A 20946-nucleotide genomic window follows, 5' to 3' on the forward strand; every position below is an offset into this window, starting at 1 on the left:
TTTTACCTTTTCTATCAATGCATCAGGTTTTCTATATGGTGCTTTGATTTATATGAAATACTTATACATGCTTTAACAAGTTTCTTGTTTTTTTGGTCTGTCTACAAACCACAATTTCTGTATAGTTGTTATAGTTGAGAGTTACTGGAGAGGTGGCTTTACAAAGGCTGTTTGCATTTATAGTCGTTGGATAGAATGGTTAGGTAGATCATGATCTCTGCAAGGCCATGTCTGTGGATTTGATTGATTGTCTTGTGAATTATGTACTTCTCCTTCATTCATGGAGCAGTCAGTCATTTTTAGGTCAGATAGGCTAAAAAGATGGTGGTGTCTTCAAGCAAGTCATTCGTGTTCAAGAGGAGAACAGTACTTCTCCTTTATATAAAGAATCTTATAGAACTTGTCAGTTTATTACCTTCCCAGTCAGTGTTGCCCTAGCATCTTTTTAAAAAACTTACTTAGATAAATCCATTAGACTAGGACCTATATCCTCGCATTCTAGAAATAATCTATCTTCTGTCTCTCGTTTCTATATGGACCTGTTGAATTAAGGAATATTGGATGTCAGAGATATTCAGTTCCTTATAGGCCACCTTTCACATTTTCATAGAATAAGAAATGGAAGCCTTTATATTATCCACATCTTGCATAAAGGGCTTTTAATATCAATCCTTTAAAGGCTGAGCTATAAATTCAAGTTCTATAATTTTGTGTTTAATGAAGAATCACTTGTCTAAAAGTATGCAATTTAATGCACCTTAATCATTGTTTTGTTTGCTTTAACTTTTGTTGCACAACAGGAGACTGACAATACTTTAACATTCCCTGCATGCCAAGGTTTTATTTCACCAGGTTTGAAATTTGAGGGTTTGGGTCCTTTATAATATTTATGTGAAATAATTTTATGCAAATAATGTGTTAGAGTAATACACTACTGAAAAGTTGAGATCATTAAATCTGGGCAGTTATGTTGCATTTCTCATCATATTTTGTATTCTCCTACACTAACTGATTATTTTTTTAAATAATTCTAAAAGTCAATGTTTTGAAATAGAGTATAGATTCTAGCTTTCAAATTCCTATAGATAATGTCAAGGACAAATAATGAAATATTAATTTTAAAATCTACCTTGGCACCTTTAGAATAAATGATGGCTGTCTTATATTTCCTCAATAGTTCCAGACAGAGTTTTACATTCATTTTACTCATCATTTATTCAACAGGTATTTGTTGAGTGCCCATTATATTGCATACTGTATTCTAGGTACTGAGAATGCAACAATGAACAAAACAGACAATTTTTTTAAAAATTTTTGTCTTCATAGGATTTACATTTTAGTAAGAAAAACAAGTCAGAAAATTTTTATCAGAAAACATATGTAACAAAATGAGAAAAACAACAAATCAAAGAAGAGATTTAAATTATGTGGAAAGATTACATTTCTTGATAGAGTGACTAGGAAAACCCTGAGGAGGTGATAATTTGAATACTTTATGGAAGCCAAGGACTGAGCCATATAGAGAACTGGAGGAGAGTATTTCAGGCAGAAAAAAACTACACACGAAGAAGCCCTGAGGTAGAAGGATGTCTGGCATGTTTTAGGAACAGCAAGAATATTAATGTGGTTGATGCCACATAGATAGTTTAGAGTAGAAAGTTAAATTATTCTTTGTAAATATCATTATAACTATTCAAATAATAGGACTTTGCCAAGTCAAATCCTAAGAATCATCTTTTCATCTCCTGCTCCTCATCCCATATCCTGCCCATCATTGTGTTAATTTAATTCAAGTATCTTTTGTAGGGTAATGTAGGGTAATGAAAAGTAATGCATTCTTTGTGTCCAGAATAGCTCTTAGATCTGCCCCATTTATCGTAGTTTGCTCTGCACCACCCTAGTACAGGATACATTATCCCTTGTCCATGTCACTGCAATAGTCATTAACTTCTTTAACTGGTCTCCCTGCATCTGCTCTTTTCTAGATCTAATGTACTCCCTATAATATAACCAGTGCTTCTCACCACACTTGTAATTAAGTATCCCATTGTAAAATTAGTTATTTAATGTCTATCTTGTCTCACCTACTAGACTCTAAGCTTCACAAAATCATGGATGAGGTCCATCTTGTCCTCAGGATCCAGTACATAGTAGGTGCTTAATAACTATCTGTTGAGTGAAAGTTGAGTGAATGTAGTACACCATATGCATGGAGAGATGCATTCTTTCTAGTGACTTATTGAATGAAGTGAATGCTTAGTGCCATTATAGTTATGACACAAAGAAACTTTCCATGTTTGGACCACAGTGAATTTTGGCTAAAAGAATATTAGGCCAGGATATAAGAGCTGAGTTCCTCTTACAACTTTTCTATTAAAGTGTTATGTGACCTTAGATACTGACCTCTCTGGTCCTCAGGTTTCTTATTTTTATAAGAATAGACAAAATATACTTCTTTTTGTAGCACCATCTCATTTAATGTATTAGCACCATCATAATGTAGCAATACCTCACATAAGCAGACTGTGAAGTCACTTTAAACTCTCAAATGCATGGTTCTACTTAGAGTATGGTAGTATTTCGCATTACAGCTCATTAAAAATATTAATTTAGTTATTCTAATAGATTCCATAAGTATTTGTACCACAAAGGACCAGCTGAACTTAAGTAAAAAAATCAATGCTTCTGAAGTAAGAGGAATGTAACTGGGGAAGAAGGGACACTAGAGAGAGGAAGGAGAGAATGAAATGAGTGAAATGTAGAGAGGAATCTTTTTTATATTTTCTTATAAAGTTTCAGGCATTATCTTGAGGCTTTTTTAGGCCTTTAGCATCTAATTTGAATAAGTTGCTTTCATTTTTATATTCAAGGAGAAAATAGAGTTAATGCTGGAGGCAAGTAATAAATTATACTGAAACAGGTTTTTTTTTTCTTACGTTATATAAAATTATGATGGCCACCTTTGTGAAGGGCCTACTGAATGCTAGTAACATATAAGTAAATTTATAAAACTTTAAATGAAAAAAGAATTGAAACTTACTTAGATTTATTTCTCATTCACATGAGTATCATTTTGTCAAACATTTACTAAGCCCCTGCTGAGTACTATATGAGAAAAAGGGAATGAGACAACAAGGCAAGGTCTCTATCATCTAGGCAGAAAAGAAGTGGCTTCTTTTTTTTTCATTTCTCATCTTCCCCTAGTGCCTTACCCTTATGTAATTTTTAAGTTCTTTACAAGCCATTTATTTCCATCTCATTGGGCTACAAATAAGTGCTAAATAAGAAGTTATAAAATACCCCATGAGCTTTAAAATACTGTCAACCCAGCATGAAGGAAAACTGTTCACTGAAATGCATTATATTATCGTGACAAGGTTGTGTGTGTGTGTGTGTTTGTATGAGGGACAGAGAGAGAGAAAGTAAATATTTTCTCAAAATGAAATTTCTTTGGTATCACAGATCCTGTCTTTATGCAATAGAATATTTATAACTATAATTCAAGTATATTTTGTAAAGTAATGTAAAATTTGGGGGTTAAGCTTCATTAACATTAATTATTTTTTAAAAAAACTTTGAAAAAGAATTACTACTTTGGGCTTACAAAGTTAAGACCTATAAAGTTCCTTTTTGTTTGTTTGCTGTCCATTTACAAGCCAAGCAAGAACATGGGAACAGCCTTAAATCTCAGGTTGTTTTCAACAAACTCTTTAAAAGTTACTGCCTTTACACTTGGTCCTCTATTCCTTAAAATTTCTTTAAAATTTAAGCTGAAGAAAAAATGTAATACCAATGTTTCACAATGTGGCCAATGCATAACTCAATGTCTGTTCCACCAAACAGTTCTTTACAAATTTTTCAGCATGATTTATTCAACCTCAAGGTTTTTAATGTGGTTCTGTTTTCTGTGCTGTGTGGCACAGCCTGCATAGAAAAATTGGTCTGACACCTTAATGGGCCCCCTAATTTATCCTTTTCCTTTACAGCTCCATGGAAATGTACATTTGACATGAACTGTTTTTCTATTTAAATGTGTATTCCAGTATGTTTATTGCCTGTATCTGATCCATTGAGTTTGGAAGATGTTATTGGTCAGTATAGGCAGAGCTATTTAAAATTTGGAATAGATTATGAAATTTGTATGCATTGTAATCTGAGCACAGGGTTGTTAACAGATGAATCTTTGAAAAACATAATCTATTCCAAAAAATTTTCATTCTTCAGAAATATCTGATGTGGTCATATTTTTTTAATATATGACACTTTAGGACTCTATATAGGTGAGGTAAATAGCTTTTGTTAAAATTGAATGCTATGGAATGGGAAATACTTTTGGGGGAGAGAGAGAGAGAAGTGTTTTTGTAATCCAAGGACAGGAAAGGCTTCATTTTAAACACTCTGAGAAATGAGGTAAAGCCAAAGGAAAAGCTTAATCCCTGGTAAGGTTGAAGGGTCACTCACCACTACCCTTTCAAAAGAAAAAGAAAGCATTCTTTCTAAGACAACATTGGATGAAGGAAGAAAGAAATGATAGAGCAATTGAGGTTCATACCTAGAGGATGCCTGTAGAGCGTAGCACAATCTTGCAGGAGAGCCAAGAACAGAATACAAACTTCTAGACTCCCAGTTACTCTCCATATCTTGCTATCTTGAGCTGACACATGGGTCTCTTGATAAAGAAAGCAGCATCGAGTATGTCAAATAAAAAAAAAAAATCAAAATCCCATTGCTTAAGAAATGCAAGTTGGCACTATGATTGATGCCTCTGGTTTATAAATTATTTTACTAAATGCTATAAATTAGGGTTACATTTTCTTTCATTTTACATGTTTCAAATTTCCAACTAATCTCTAGTAAGAGAGATTTGTTCTTTCCTATAGACATATCCTACAATTTGCCTTCCTGTCCTTTCCTAGAGTAACCTCATTTGGAGAAAAAAGAGATGTATTTCTCTAAAGGTGCATTTAAACCTATATGCAGAGAGAATACACTGGCATATCATTTCATTTGAACTGTCATTATAAAACTAACAAGAGCTATACCAGGAATATCCAGAAAGTCACTATACTGTGCTTCCCTTGCATGGTGGAGGAAGATACAATTAGTGAAAAGTAAAATAAAATAATTCTGACATTTTATTCAATTACATTAGCCTATTCTTTTTAACTCTTTATGCTTATATGACTTTTATGTGAATGAAAAGCCAACTGTGAATACAAGCAAGTCACCAACCTTTGTCCATGAGAGTCTCCGATAGGAGGGACTGATTGAGCTGATCCTTGAAGAATGATGAGTCCCAGACTCAACTTGGAATGAGGGCATTCTAGCAAGAGATAATAACATAAGGAAAACATGGGAACAAGCTTGAAACTGTAAATAAGTCCTTAACGTATGGAATGTAATGTCTGGCCAAAATGTGAAGTTTTGAGAAGGCTCAAAAGTCAGAATTTCTGAGAATCCTGGTTGCCTAGCTAAGAAGTTTTGATGCATTTTAATAGGAAATAGAGACTTTGGGAGAATTTTGAACAAGACAGAGCTTTAGAAAGATGATTCACTTGATTGGAATAATACATTTTCCCTTTCACTGTGAAGTATACAGAAGGAAAGATTGTCACACTCTCAAATCACCCCATTTTGCATTAATAGTGCAACCAAAAATTTTGATCAAAAGCAATTAACAAGGATAAAATGTGGATTAGGGTTAACCTTGGATAACAACTATTCAAATATTTTTTCTCTATATAATGAATATAGAAAATTAGTTCATCAAATGGAAGTTGGTTAAATTTTTCTAGACCAACTCTAAGATGGTTAAAAATGATTTTCCTTTGACATATAAATAAATAAAGGCTCAATGTAAATTCCTTCCCCAAAAAAGTCATTTGTATTTAGACCTATCCATAGAGCACAAAGAATTAAATCTTGACTCTCTGACTTAAAAAAAAAAAAAAAAAACTAGTCTGGAATAAAGTATTATCCTTAACAGCAGCCATCTACTTTTCTATTTTATAGAAGGTGTCTGAGGACTCCTGGTATTTGTAGAATTAACTCTCTAAGATATTAATTATTAGTAAATGATCCCAGAGATCTTTAACATGAAGTTTTTGTAATTTTGCTAAAGCATAAATTTGCATCACACGGACTAGGGGGTGCTCAGGTGCAAGTTGTCAGGCATAAATCTTACTGAGAATCCAGCATCCCGTGCCCAAAGTGATTTCATTTCTGTCTCTTAACCATCAAGAAAATGGTGAATGTCATACCCTACCTGACATATGTTGGGAAAGTCTCCCATCAAAAAAGGCCAGCTAAGTGTTTTACTAGAAAATCTGTGATTCTCTAGAAAATCTGGGGAAAATCAGAAGTCAACCTTTAAGTTTTAAGATTTTACAATTTAAACTGTCTCTAAGTAATACTGGCAATATGCCCCCTTGGGGTCTGCATCATTTGTTTTAGAAATCATAAAAATTGCCAGTTGATTAAATGTTAGAGTCAAACAGATTCATGCAACTGAATTTGGAATTTCCATTTTTGCAACAAGTGAATCAGATCTAACATTTAGCTTTTGATCACTTGGTAATGACTCACTTGATTGGTACTCTAATGATCTCTAAATTAAAATTTGCAAATGAAATATGATATATCCCCAAGGATTAGAAAAATGGCTTAGATAAATTCTATTTCATTGCCAAAATAGAGACTTATAGAGGGTATAAAAATATTATTATTTGAAAAAATAAAGTGATTTGCTTTCTAAAAATAATTTATCTATGAGGCTTGAAATGCAATGGCCCTTGTTGACTTAAAGTTATTCACATCTATGTTTTATGTGAAATTCTTAGCATGCCACTATATTTGTTAGATACAGACTCTGTGTGATATTCCCCCCTTCTTTTTAAATTGGAATTTTTATCATGCTCTACAGAATGACCCAATCATCATGTTTCCTGACTTCAGATTTTGACAAGAGTCCCTTCCCTTGGGCTGCCAATGAGAGCTGTCAATGATCTTCCCCTGTAAGGGACAAGCTCTCTTATCAGTGCCAGGCAGGCACTGCAATTTAAGCTTTGTCTAGTTAAAAATATTAAGGATTCAATGTCATCTTGAATTTTTTACTCTTTTTTGCAAATAATAAGAGATGTGATACCATTCTTTGAAAGGGCTGTATATCTAGGATATGCTTATTTAGCTTTTTTTTTTTTTTTAATAAGAGGACAAACTTTCCCCTAAAGTGTTGAAAATGTAATTCCTCTTTAGCTATTGAGGGGATACGTGGCGAGGAGTAGAAGTACCCAAAGTAAAATCAAACAAACAACAAAAGTGAACCTTTCTTTCCATGCTTACATTGCTCATGTGCCCTCCAAAACATTCAAAATTTAAGACACATGGAAGAAGTCACAAGAGCTATTACTTTGCACATTACATTACGCCAGAGTAATATCTGTCCAGCTTTAGATTTGCTATTGTCTTCAAGATGACTATCAAACTTCTGAAAATAGGAATAGAACACCTAACCTCAAATCTTTTGGACCTAGGCAAGGCCTGGACTGCTTCTACATGACCTGCTATTAGGGAACAAACAACGGTCCTTGGTTTGCTCCTCTCTAAAATAATAGAAAGAGTGCTTTTGCACCGACCATCCAAGACTTATGGCTGTTTATGAGCAGCTGTCAGAGACAGGACTTTCAGAAGACTACTGAGCCAAATGTGCAAGACATTAGTGAAACCCTTTCGGCAGAGGAGGCCCTGAGCCTCCATGTTGACCCTCTTGGGAAAGCAAGAGTTCTTGCACTGGGATGAATAAGAACCGTCATCTGTGGCATTAGCCTGACAAGTCGTGCTACGTGGACCAGTAATACAATCAAGTGTACCAGATAATTTATAATTGTGATGGCTGACAACATAGGATTTAAAGGGGGATAGGGTGAGAACTACACTGAAGTATACAATGAGACCTTTCATAGAGTGGCAACTGAGTCCCAGTGTGGCCCACAATATTGGAAGCCTCCCAGTCACAGATGATCCAAGTTTTATTTTTCTGTTCTTCTAATTGTTTCCAGGTTACACCTGCCAACAACTTGGATATCTAAAGTCCTTGAACATTTGGCCCTTGAGGATTCAGGGAAGTAGGGGCTCATATTTAAATAATAGATCTGTTCTCCAGTTCCAGGGTTAGTTTTTTTTCTCTTACATGATTACATCAGTGGGAGGAAGTTTGGAGCCTCCTTGGCAGCAACCCATTCTGGCTCCCCCATGCCCAGCATATTGAAAGAAAAATGCATAGTGAAGTTACCTCCAATTCCTTTTAGGTTAGGATTTTAAACAAGAAGATCGATTTTAGCAAAGTTCAGTCCAGATGTGGTTCCAAGGATAACATCAAACATTCTGCTGGGGGCGGAAATGTAAGTAGAAGCTTCTATTAGATAACTATCCTGATTGTGTGGAGCCATCTGCACAGCCAGCACACTGTCTCTTTTCCTGCCTCTCTCCCAAGACACACATCCGCCTTCTTGTTGCTGCTCCATGTGTGCCCGGGTCTGGGAGCTTGTCACACTTGCAGTTTTGCTGGTGGGCTTCCCATCCTTCCCTGTAAGATTATCCGCAAGTGGCTTGCTTTCAGTTGAGGAGTAAAATGTTAATGGGCTGCACCATGTTTTTCAGGGGAATGGGAAACCCACCTTTCTGGCCAATTCTATTGCTGGCCTCTGGCTTCCAGGTACCTCCTCGTGCTGTTTCTACTCCCCTGCAAATGCCAGCCCGGCACACACTTTTATAGCTCCACTTAAATTACTCTTGAGGGAAAGACTGATATACTTGAAAGTACTCACAGTGTGTAATGTCAATCTTCTGTGCATCACTATTCATGAGAATTAGGAACAATGTTTGGAATAATGCAAAACTACTGAAGCACAGTTCATCTGTCATTCAAAGTGAAAGGATTCAAGTCCCAGGATAAACTGTCTTGATGGATTTTTTTTCCTGTGTCTTGAATTGAGTGGAAATAATATCCTTTGAGAAGAAGGAAAAGATGAATCCATATTTCTCAAATATAGTTGTGGCAGAGCTGAAGCAGGCAAACTCAAGGTAAAGTAAGCATGGTTCGTCACAAAATTATTTAGGAAAAAAAAAAAAAAAAAAGGTGACCCAGGCTGACTCTCTATGGATTCTGTCACCTAAACTTCAGATTCTGGCCATTTGTGACTCAAGTAATTTATAGAGTGTCAAGTCCAGAATTCTTACCTGTTTAATAACTCTTGGCTCCTCATTCCTCAACTGGGCAGAGATGGAGTCAAGCAGTGAAAGGGGAGAGACCAGCAAGTGCCTTCTACCAGGAGCTGTCACCTGTTGCCCAAAGTTGTTCTGCTGGGCATGAAAGTGTCATTGTCATAGGAAGTCCATAGCAAGGTTTGCCAGGCTCCTTTAAGGCAGCTAGGCTAAGCCTCAGGATCAGTATTTATGTTGACATGGTTGCCCTCCTCCCTGTGTCCTGACTGTTAGTGCAAACTGTGTGGTACTCTCCCAGAAGCAGTCTCAGTCCTGGGAAATACCTGTAGGGTGTCAAGAGTGACCCCTATTCTCTACTGCAGGCCCTGCTGGCCAAAACAGCTATATGACAAAGGATAAACTGAGGTAACTAAAAATCTTAAAAGTAAGTAAGGGAGCTTCCAACCTCCAAAACCATATTCTTAAATTTTCCTCTAGAAAAGAATCACTTTTTCAAATATGCAGATTCTGTGGCCCATTTCCACAGTGTGCAATTCACTAATAATACCTTTGTACTTCCGATGCAAATGGACAATGGACCACAATTGGAAAAGCACTATTTCTAACATTGCAAGAGGAAATAACTTCAATAAAACACAAGAAAAAGAATGCTGCCACCATTTTATAATTTGGTGTATAAGAAAATTCCATTTAGCCAAGACATGACAATAATATTTTAGAAAAGCTTTGAGCTTTCTTCTTATTATATCTTAAAGCAATGTTGGTCTTCTTGAATCTATGAGCAGTATTGGTTACTTTTATCTAAAAATCATTTTTTAAAGAATAATTCATCTCTTCACTTGGCTCTTTGCTTATGGAAAGGTTTTAACATAGTGTGGCTTCTTTCTCTGAGTGGAAGCTTGCCTTATTAATCCAGGTGTTTCTATCCTCTTGTGGCATGATCTGTTTTCTACTAATAAAATCTTCTATTCTAGGATTTTCTTTCAGTTTGGTCCTTCTCTCCAACCAAATGTGGGAGGACACTGGGAGGGTGTATGTTCCTATGTGTGTATATATACTTCAGTTTGGGTTTCTGTGTTGTTGTGTGTTGTGAGTTTGGATATGTTTCTGGATTTTATGTATGAGCTTGGGGACTTATCCATGTCTCAACTATTTTAAGTGTATTTTCTGTGGTTCATACAGGTACAGATTGTTACCAAGAAGATAGACTTAAGCCACGTGACATCAAAATGTGGCTCTCTGAAGAATATCCGCCACAGGCCAGGTAAATAAATATTTCTTAGTAATTTGGGAAATATTAAATTGCTCAAGACATCGACAAGCAAAATATTTGTTGTGAGATATCTAGTTGGAAACATGTCTTGAAATACTGAAAACCCATGCTTTTATTAACAGAAACTTAAGTTAGAAACTTTAAGCCATCTTCATTTGGACAAGTAAAGTCAATTATCACAAAGAGGCCACATATCATAGGACAGGTTCAAAATTAAAAGGCATATAAGATGCATGTACTCACAATAGCCAAACTGTGGAAGGAGCCTCGGTGTCCATCGAAAGATGAGTGGATAAAGAAGATGTGGTTTATGTATACAATGGAATATTCCTCAGCCATTAGAAACGACAAATACCCACCATTTGCTTCAACGTGGATGGAACTAGAGGGTATTATGCTGAGTGAAGTAAGTCAATCGGAGAAGGACAAACATTGTATGTTCTCATTCATTTGGGGAATATAAACAATAGTGAAAGGGAATATAAGGGAAGGGAGAAGAAATGTGTGGGAAATATCAGAAAGGGAGACAGAACATAAAGACTCCTAACTCTGGGAAACGAACTAGGGGTGATGGAAGGGGAGGAGGGTGGGGGATGAGGGTGAATGGGTGATGGGCACTGAGGGGGGCACTTGACGGGATGAGCACTGGGTGTTATTCTGTATGTTGGTAAATTGAACACCAATAAAAAATAAATTTATTATTAAAAAAAAGGCTAAAAAAATAAGATGCATGTACTCAACATGCTTATTAGAACTCCTTTGAAATATATGGTCTATAAAATATCTTGGGTCATGTATTCAGATATAATTACATGGATTGAAAGCAGCATTTCCAAAGATTTCCTGGAAGTATTTTGTCTACATATGTGAAATAAAAATTATGCTTAGGCAAAGCTCATGAAATGTATTTATCTGCTAAATTTCTCAAATCCTATTATAGGTCAATAAGCATTATGAATTCTCAGCAGAATGCAGTGCTTAATTGAACATCACTTGATGCAATGCTTATCTCAACTTATTTAACCATTGGCCTCTTGTTTTTCTAGAGTATTGTATAGGACTAGTACTCTAAAGTACAATTTACATTCTTATTTGTTGGGATTTTTTTCCTCTTTAAAGTGTAAATCTAACATTATGAGTCATTTTTTTCTAAGTATCATTATTATATTTTTGCTAAATTCTACCTCCATGCATATGTAAACAATGGACAACTGTCAAATTTGTAATTTTCTTGAGAATAACCACTGAATTATAAAAGGACAAGAGGAAGCCATTGGTATGCTTGATATCTTAATTAAATGAGGTAATAGGTTATTCCCATTAATCATTGTCTCAAATGTTATCCAGAACAAAGTATAAGAACGATTGAACCCAAAAAGATTTCTGACCAAGGAAAGATTATTAAAGAGAATTTATGAGTTGAAAAATAAACAGGATAAGTTTCAAAATGGACAAATGCGTTGGAAACATTTCTAGAAGTCAGGCTTCACTTTGACAAAGATGTTCATAAAGCAAGTCAAGGAGTTAGAGAATGCGTAGATGGAATCTCTATTGGTTCACAGACCTCTTAGGAGTTTCCCTGGTGTATGTATCTTCTCATGTGTATTCTATCCTTTCTTAAATTTGCTTCATAAAGAGTAGAAACTTTATGGTTTTGCATCTAATACTAGAAAACCTGAATATCATTTCAAGAATTGACTTTTGTTTGTATCTTCTCATGTGTACTCTATCCTTTCTTAAATTTGCTTCATAAAGAGTAGAAACTTTGCTTTCCTGCTGTAATCTGAAACTGGCCCCAGTACTCAGAAGACAGAGAGAAACCAAAGAAAGAGGCAGGCTACTCCAGGTTGGTAGGTGGCAGTTTTAATAAGTAAAGGAAACTTACATATGAGCCTTCTCTGGACAGCAGCAAGATGGATTCTCATACCCACCCACCAAATCTTAAAAGTTTGTAAAGTGGCCTTAACCGGGTTTAGTCATGTATACAGTGTAGGTGTTCTCAACACCACATCATTATAACAAGGCTCTGTTCTGGAAGCAGCCTCTATGAGCAGGAAAGACAACAAGAACCCCCATTCCAAGGACAGGGTAGGGAATGAGAAGCCTCTAAGTGCCCAGGTCCAGCTTTTAGGTCAATCACCACTCATGTCTTTTTGTAGATATTCCCCAACAATCTTCAGTACTAATTTTGGAACTGCTACACTGAAATTAGCTTCTCTGTCATTCCTGAGGCAGTGGGGACATGGTCACATATTGCATATCTTCACAAGTCTGCTGTCTATAACTCAAGCTTACAAACACTTAGTTGACTCTGTACCACTGTGTCAACAATATGACTGAAGTATTTGGCCATACCGTCTATCTTTTTCCAAGATGCAAAAGAAAATATTAGATCCTTTAATTTAAACAACAAATATTCCATTAGCCAAATCAACTGGACTTTCAATACACAAGAAAATGTTACATAGTTAAGGAAGTAGTCTATGTAAGATTTATTGGTCATAAAAGACTATTGTCATGGACTCCCACCTATTTCTAAATCTAGATCTGCCTTTTATAAGAACTGAATCAGATGACTAATTTCACAGAGAAGTGTTAATACAATGATCCTTGACAATGGTGAGCTTTTCACAAAGTTACTCTGGAATGTGGAATATCCAAGAAGAAAATAAAGGAAACAGTTCAACATGTGGAAGCCCAACTTTAGGACATATGGAGCTTGGTAAAAGTTATAGTCCTTCACAATTACTGCTCCTGGTGAATGCCAAAATTTTTCAGAACCAAAGGGATAGATCTGTGAATTCAGATGGGCTTCTCTAAAAGTTAAATAAAAATTTATAGTAGGATTTCAACAAAAACAGACTTCTTAAGCTTCCTTTTGTGAATATATTTTGGGTCAATATTACATTTTTTTCTCTCCCTTAAAATAGAGTTCAACAAAAATTTTAACAGGATTATATTGACACAACATATAATCATAAAAGAAAGCTTTAAAAGGCCATTTTTATTAGAAGCAAAAAAAAAAAAAAAAGAAAGAAAGAAAAGATCCCAAGAAAGTTGATCTCATTAAGTTTAAACTCAACATCCTCCAGGTTCTAACCAAAATAAGTGTGTTTTATGAATCACTCTAATCCCATCACAACTAACACGTGAGACCCATGTGACCAGGTGAAATGTTGGAAGAATAAGAGTTCCTGCAATAATGCATATTTTGAGGGAGGGACAAGTATATGTCTCCTATAAACACAAGTAAATAACATTGTGCACATCCTAAAGCTTCAGGAGAAGAATGAATGGATACATCTTCAAAATGTAATCTAATAACACCATATTATTTCAAGGGGTCCCTGGACAGGTAGTTGAGTGTCAATATAAATGTCTAGGTATCATATAAGAAAAATACCATAAGGTCTAAGTCTGTAGAGACTTAACAGACCTTTCTTTTTGACCTTTTTGAGAGATAAATAAGCATCAAGAGTCCAAAACTGAAAAATCTTTCCAATGTTTCTTTCCAGTCCAAATCGTAAGAGAGATGTAGTAGTAATAGTAGGTGATCATGTCATTTACCACTGGCCTTCCAAAGAAATGTGCACAGCAAAAACCAAATTACTAATGAAAGTGAAAGCAAATCTCAGGTGGAGAGGTAAAGGGATCTGATTAGGTTCTTTTCAGGTCAAAGACATCAGCAGACCCCCAGAAGTGCTCAAGGACAGACTAAAGGACAATGGATACTTACCAGCATTGAACTCCGTGCATTTACAAGCTGGGAAAGGCATGCAGAGATAGGGGCACCACTCTGCACTCTTTTAACTATCAGCAGATCCTCATGTTTCAGACTAAATGGCATTTAGGGAAACAGCATGGTCAAAACTGTCTCCGCATTGCTAGATCAAAGTCAGTGTCAGATCGGTCCTATGCAATCTATACAAGAAGGGGATTTCCTGGGGCACCTGGGTGGCTCAGTTGGTTAAGTGTCTGACTTTGATTTTGGTTCAGGTCATGATCTCAGGGTCCTGGGATTAATCCCCAAGAGGCTCCCCACTAAGTGGAGAGTCTGCATGTCTCCCTCTCCTCACTCTCTGTCTCTTTTTTTAAAGTAGCATTTCCTAAGGTTGTCTTCCTATTGCCTCATCCACTAATGATAATGGGAAACTCTCAAAGCTCACTGGTTATAAACAATTTAGCTTCCAATCTAATTTCATCAGTCAAGCCATTAATGTTGAAAATTTACAAATGAATATATTACCCATATATATACCATCCTAATTTAATAGGTTTTTGTTTTTGTTTTTGTTTTTTGGAAAAGTGACCTGTTACCATGATGAAGAATAAAGATCTTCATTTCAATTTTATTTGCTCCCTTAAGAATAACAGATTAAATGTTCCAAGTTTTAGAAAGGATGAAATGGGATATTTTCAGTGTGTTATTTTTAGAATTTTATTATACAGATAAGAAAAGCCCCTCTGATATTTTAGGTTAGACATGGGTAGATTATTAAGAAGAATTTATTAGTTGAAAAGCAAAGGTAGGTATGATGAGTTTCAAAATAAATAAGCGCATTGGAAACATCTAGAAATCAAACTTCTGTTTGGCTTAGAAGAAAAAAGATATTAATATGTAGGTCAAGCCATATCATGGTATAAGAAGGATGTCATTACCTTGGTTGATATGGGAAAAAATGGTATAGACTAAAATTCTAAAAAAGTCCTTTCACATTCATGGTTAAAAGGATAGTAAATTAAGTGTGTTGCTTTATGATGGTCTGTCTATTATAATTATTTTTGGGACATAGTCACCACAAGTAGAAGATATCATTGTAGCAAGGCATTTAAAATCCTTTCTCTTCTCACAGGTGGTGGGCGTGTGAAAATTGAGAGCGTGAAACTGGATTTCAAAGAAAAGGCCCAAGCTAAAGTTGGCTCACTTGACAATGCCCACCATGTACCTGGAGGTGGTAATGTCAAGGTAAGAAACAAGGTTGTGAGCTGATCCTGTCTTCTTTTTTTAAAATCCTTCTGAAATACTCATCAAAATGGGTCACAGATGGGGACACCTGGGCAGCTCAATGGTTGAGCATCTGCCTTTGGCTGGGGTCATGATCCGGGGGTCCTGGGATCAAGTCCCACATCCGGCTCCCTGCATGGAGCCTGCTTCTCCCTCTGCCTGCGTCTCTGCCTCTGTCTCTGTGTCTCTCATGAATAAATAAATAAAATCTTAAAAAAGAAATCGAATCACAGATTGAAGACCCGGGCATATAGGAAGTAAGAATGATAGAGCTGAACAAAAGTGACGTTGACATCAGCTCTGAGATGTAGTGAAAGATCTAGGGGCCAATTGGGGTGCGTAAGTTAACAAGGCCTGATGCTTGTCTTGAATAGATCGACAGCCAAAAGTTGAACTTCAGAGAGCATGCGAAGGCCCGTGTGGACCACGGAGCTGAGATCATTACACAGTCCCCAGGCAGATCCAGCGTGGCATCCCCCCGACGACTCAGCAATGTCTCCTCTTCTGGAAGCATCAACCTGCTCGAATCCCCTCAGCTGGCCACTCTGGCCGAGGATGTCACTGCTGCACTCGCTAAGCAGGGCTTGTGAATATTTCTCATTTAGCAGCGAAATAATCATATTTAGGCATGAGCTCTTGGCAGGAGTGGGCTCTGAGCAGGTGTTATATTCATTCTTTACAAACCGTAAAATAAATAATCTCATTCCCAAACTGTAGTAATTGTTACAATTTTATAAAAAACAATGAATAGTATATGCAGAAATTGACTTGATTTCCATTTGCAACAGGAAGACACTGGCTTTACATGAGTACAATTGGACAATTATTTTTGCTCTGCTCTGTTTTGCATGGAGTATTATTATTTTAAAAAATTGCATTTTTACCTTTCATGTGCCTGAAGGCTATCCATAATACATTCTGAAAGGCCTTGTTGAAATCCAAGCTGCTCATTTCACTATTCTGTTGCTGGGTGAAAAGATAAAAGCTGCCCATTTTAACTTATTACAGGTTAAATTAAATCAAGGAGTCTGATTGCAGGAAGGAAAGAGCATGTAAGAAATAAGTTTTTTTTTTTTTAAAGTGTTATTTTGTATAAATGGGAAGAAAGATTCAGTTAAGTTATTAACATTTGGGACCTGGATAATTATATCAGAGTATAAGTCAATCCAATAAATTATTTAACTAATTAAAAATAGGTACGAAGCATTTGAGCTGTGGCTGAGGAAGTGGTATAAAAGTGCATCTCTTAGGAATGAAGCACTTTTCATTAGGATGGACTCGTGTCTGATTAGAATGTCAGTTGATCAGCTAGATTTGTGTCCACACTACCAGTTTCATACTCCCTTTCCATCTGTTTGATACAGTATTATAGATATAAATATATATATATATTTCTCTGTGGCCATTTGTGATACTTCCTCATATACTTGAATATTATACTTCCTTATTCACAGTATCTGTGTCTCCTGCACCCTTTGGTGTTGCAATTTTAGGTATGTGAAAGTAGATGTTAGCAGGGTTCTTTCCCTATTTAAAAAAAAAAAATACATTAAAAAAGAACAAAAAGTTTTAGCATGAAGTTGCTTCCTGTAACAACTCAGAGCTGTAACCCTGTTTTAGTGCCAGATACAAGTCTCTCCCGTGATGCTAGGAAAATTTATTTTTCTTTGCTTTCACCAATATGGAGTTTGTGGGGGTGGGTCCAGTTATACATTAAAAGGGTTTACAGATTGTTGGTTTAAGATTTTGGATTTATCTCATTTTGAATCATGGAATAGTTTAGGGTTTATTCCTGTAATCATTCAAGAAACAGACTTCTTAAAATTTCTCTTTCTTTTTTTTTTTTTTTTTTTTTTCCATTTGCTAAAGTTGAAACTAACGCAGGGAGTCCATTGGGACATGTTGTTCCACCCTTCAAAACAGTGCCCGCTAATGAAATGATCTGATAGGAAATATTCGGCTTCCTTACCCAAAGTAAAGATCACCTGATCAGAAAGGACAAGTACAATATTTTGAGAAGCTATAGCTACTAAACATTTGAGATTCAGATCTCCAAATCAGTTTCTCTCAGGATTCCAACATTGCTCTCTGTAAAGGAACACTGTATGATTTAGTACAACTTCTCAATAGGTAGCACTGGTCTGACTTAATCTACAGTCTGGGAAATCACAAATTAATTAATTCTTCTCATAAATCATTCATCTTAGACTTGTGAATAAGCAATCAGTTACCAGTCTGGGTGGATATTTTTTAGTATTTTATCTGTTCTTTTTCTTGCTCAGGGCTGGTAGGTTGGATCTGGACAGTTAAAGGCAAATGGTCTGATAGGTGTTTGATCCCCATGAGCCAAATCAATTCCTGACTATGTAGGCAGAAATGATGAGCATGGATGAGGCAATGAGGAAGTATCATAGCGTCTAAGAAGACAGCCAAGGGATGCAAAGATAGAGAAACACGGGTGCCATTTTATGATCCACTGGATATTGCAACCAACATGACTTCCACCAAAAAAAAAAAAAAAATTCTCGGAGCAAAAACATAGCATTCATTCTCAACTAAGAGGTTTTACATGGGCAAACATGTCTGAAAATATTTATAAATCAATTATTTTATACAGCAGTCAAAAAGTTAGAAACTGAGTATGACTATGGATGTGTCTGTTTTCTGCCTAAGAATTGCTGTGATGTGGATTTGACCAATCTAAGCATTTTATTCATCAGCTTCCCTGGAAATGCACCAGGAAATAGGAGAAGAAAGAGTAGTTGTGTGGAGACCTGTGGTATTTTCTTACATGTTTGATAGTGTTAGATAGTGATTAAAGTTCTCTAGAAAGAAGTTAACAGCTGGTTAGAACAGTTTTAACCTACAAAATAAGTATTTTTTACCAACCTGGTTTAAATTTTTATAAATGTTAAGAATAAGTAATTATGTTACACATTTTAGAATTCCATTTCTTACAAATACATGCCCCAAAACAGTTTATATAAAGCATTAAGATATTAGATCTGGCATTAAAACAAATGTTTATTTCAAATCACAGCAAAATTATAATGAATAAATGCCCTTCCTCTGTATGGAAATGTGATTCTTTATAATGTTAACAAAAAGAAACTGATCATTTGTACCGATAAGAAGAGAGAAACACACAGGTTAAATGTCTTCTTATGGGGATAGGGAGTGGAACCTATCTTGCCTTCACTCAAGATTAACGACACAAATTAAGCTTTTTGAACACCACTCTTGTGGGGATACCCATACGCTGATCTAGAAATTAAAGCTTCATAGTTCCAATTCTAGATCTATTACTGCCAGTTTCTCTCTGGCTTTAGCCTTTGAGAACCTGTTTAAAGATACATAAGTAATCCAGAGCTGTGAAGAGTTAAAAGGCCAGCTTCTCCAATGAACTCACTCTCTCTGGGTCACCTGCAACCAATAATTGGGTATCTTATAATGACGCAGGAAAGATCCGAGCTCATGATGAGTTTCAGAGGCCCTGTTCATTTAGGAACCAACTCTCTCTGGATTCTCCTGCTGAGTTCCAGCAGGGTGATAGGCTGAAATCCCACCCACAAGCAAGACACCTGTGTAACACCAACTAGGTATGGCTGAAGAAGGCTGAAGAGAGAATTTCACTAAATAGAAGAATCTGCTGGCGATAGCTGGCCTTCTCCACACATTCATAAAGTGAAACAGCAGGAAATAGGATCATCAGCCAAAATATAACATCAAAAAAATAATCTCAGTGCGGTTGATTCTGACATTGCTACAATTACTTTTTGTCCTATTTTTCATGCCACAAAAATGAGGAAAACAAACTAAGTAGCCAAAAAGAAAAAAAATAGATTCATGGCTTGGAAAGGCAAATTCTAGGCATTCCTTCCAAAACTGATGTGCTAAAATCAGCACTGATGTTTGTTTTTTTACACCTAGGATTTTTAGCCTGGGTGTGTAGGTTGAGGCCAAGTCCCTCTGCAGGAAAGAACTTATTTTTAAACTCAGAAAATGTCAATCATGAAAATCGACTTCAACTTTAGCAAAAAGAAAAAAAATCAACAAAAAGTATACTCTGTATGCTGGGATTCCAAGGTTCCAACGTGCCGCTACAAATCTCTGGGGGGTTTCTTTCTTCTGATAATTCTAGAGCCTGTTACCATAGAAAGGCATTTCTTCAATGGCTGGTTGTAGTTAGTTCATGTTTTTCAATCAAAATTTGCAAATGTATTTGTTGCTGTATAGTGATTGTTTTGCAAAATAAAATTGCTTGTCACCTAACTTTCAGTTTCAGATTGTGCTTTCTCGGGGGGGTGGGGAATATATACACACACACACACACACACACACACACACACACTGCTCAGTCCAACCAAGGAAAAATTATGATGAGAAGGCTACAATTCTCTCCCCACAGTGCATCAGGCTTTACCTACTACTATATTTAGCAGAATGCTATCTGTTGCAAGTGACAGAAACTGAAAGCAAATTGGCTTGGGTATAAAGGCAAATTTATTGGCTCAAGTAACCAAGAAGGCAGGCCTCAGGCATGGATGGATCCAGGCATTCAAAAGATGTTAAGAATCTTTCTTTTTCTGAATCTTAGCCCTGCTTTTTCTGTTGGTTTTATTCTCAGTCAGGCACCCCTTCCATGTCGGTCACTGGAAGCTCCTGGTTTCACGACCCACCAAAGAAAGCCTCTTTCCCACTGGCACTAGCCAAGATCTAGGGCCTGAAAATCATTGAATCTTGGGTCACCTGCTTACTTCTGCTGATTACCCATGGTTGGATCACATATTCATCTCTATCAGGAGCAGTTGGGGTAGGAGATGAAAGAGCAGGGGCCCCATCTGAACTACATAAACTAATTGTGAAGAGGAAGTGTTCCCTTCTAAGTAAGGTCAGGCTTTAGGAATTGTTCTATGCAGGTCATAATGCAGACATCCTGTAGGTCCACGTGCCCTATTTTCTATATTTATTCAGTCCTTTAGCTCCTTGCTACTCAAATTGTGCTCAGGCTTTACCTGGGACCTTGTAATACATGCAAATTCACAAAGCTCCACGCCAGGTCAACTTCCAGCATTCCCCTAGGTGAATCATCTATCTGCTCATGAAAGTCCGAGAAGCATTCAGCTCATCTAGTCCAAGGAGAAAGAGCTCCTCAGCAGCCCACTAACAGGTAAGAATTATTTCTAAGACTGTAAGAAGTCATGTCACCAAGTCTGATGTCACGGAGTCTAGTTACCAAGTGGCAGAAGCTTATGACTGGTGGAAGAAATGCCTTTGTGTTGGGAGGTTTACCAGAGCTGGCATTCCAACTTGGCTGAAACCTACTTCTACCAATGGAGGGATCACCTTGTCTTCAGTTTTCCTTTGCTAATAATGCAGGTTTGGTACAATATAGCCAACATCATGAGGCTTTAATAAGTTGGCTTTTTAAATTAGTTTCCATGTT

At 36.4% G+C, this 20946-nt stretch overlaps 1 protein-coding gene across 20 annotated transcripts in view; it reads left to right on the forward strand.

Annotated features, from left to right (window-relative positions):
* Positions 1-19772, forward strand: part of MAP2 (microtubule associated protein 2) — a 293705-nt gene extending 273933 nt beyond the window's left edge. For 11 of the 20 annotated variants that reach the window (XM_049106437.1, XM_035710979.2, XM_035710992.2 and 8 more), the window contains 4 exons: positions 8307-8399; positions 10405-10486; positions 15349-15461; positions 15875-19772. In XM_049106437.1, coding sequence (XP_048962394.1) covers positions 8307-8399; positions 10405-10486; positions 15349-15461; positions 15875-16090 — 504 coding nt within the window. In that variant the 3' untranslated portion in view covers positions 16091-19772. The remainder of the gene's footprint in view (positions 1-8306; positions 8400-10404; positions 10487-15348; positions 15462-15874) is intronic. The other 9 variants (XM_035710997.2, XM_035711001.2, XM_035711007.2 and 6 more) reach the window with 1 other exon arrangement.
* Positions 19773-20946: the final 1174 nt, after the last annotated feature.

This window comes from Canis lupus, chromosome 37, assembly GCF_003254725.2.
Source record: "Canis lupus dingo isolate Sandy chromosome 37, ASM325472v2, whole genome shotgun sequence".
In the NCBI taxonomy this organism is placed as follows: Eukaryota; Metazoa; Chordata; class Mammalia; order Carnivora; family Canidae; genus Canis; species Canis lupus.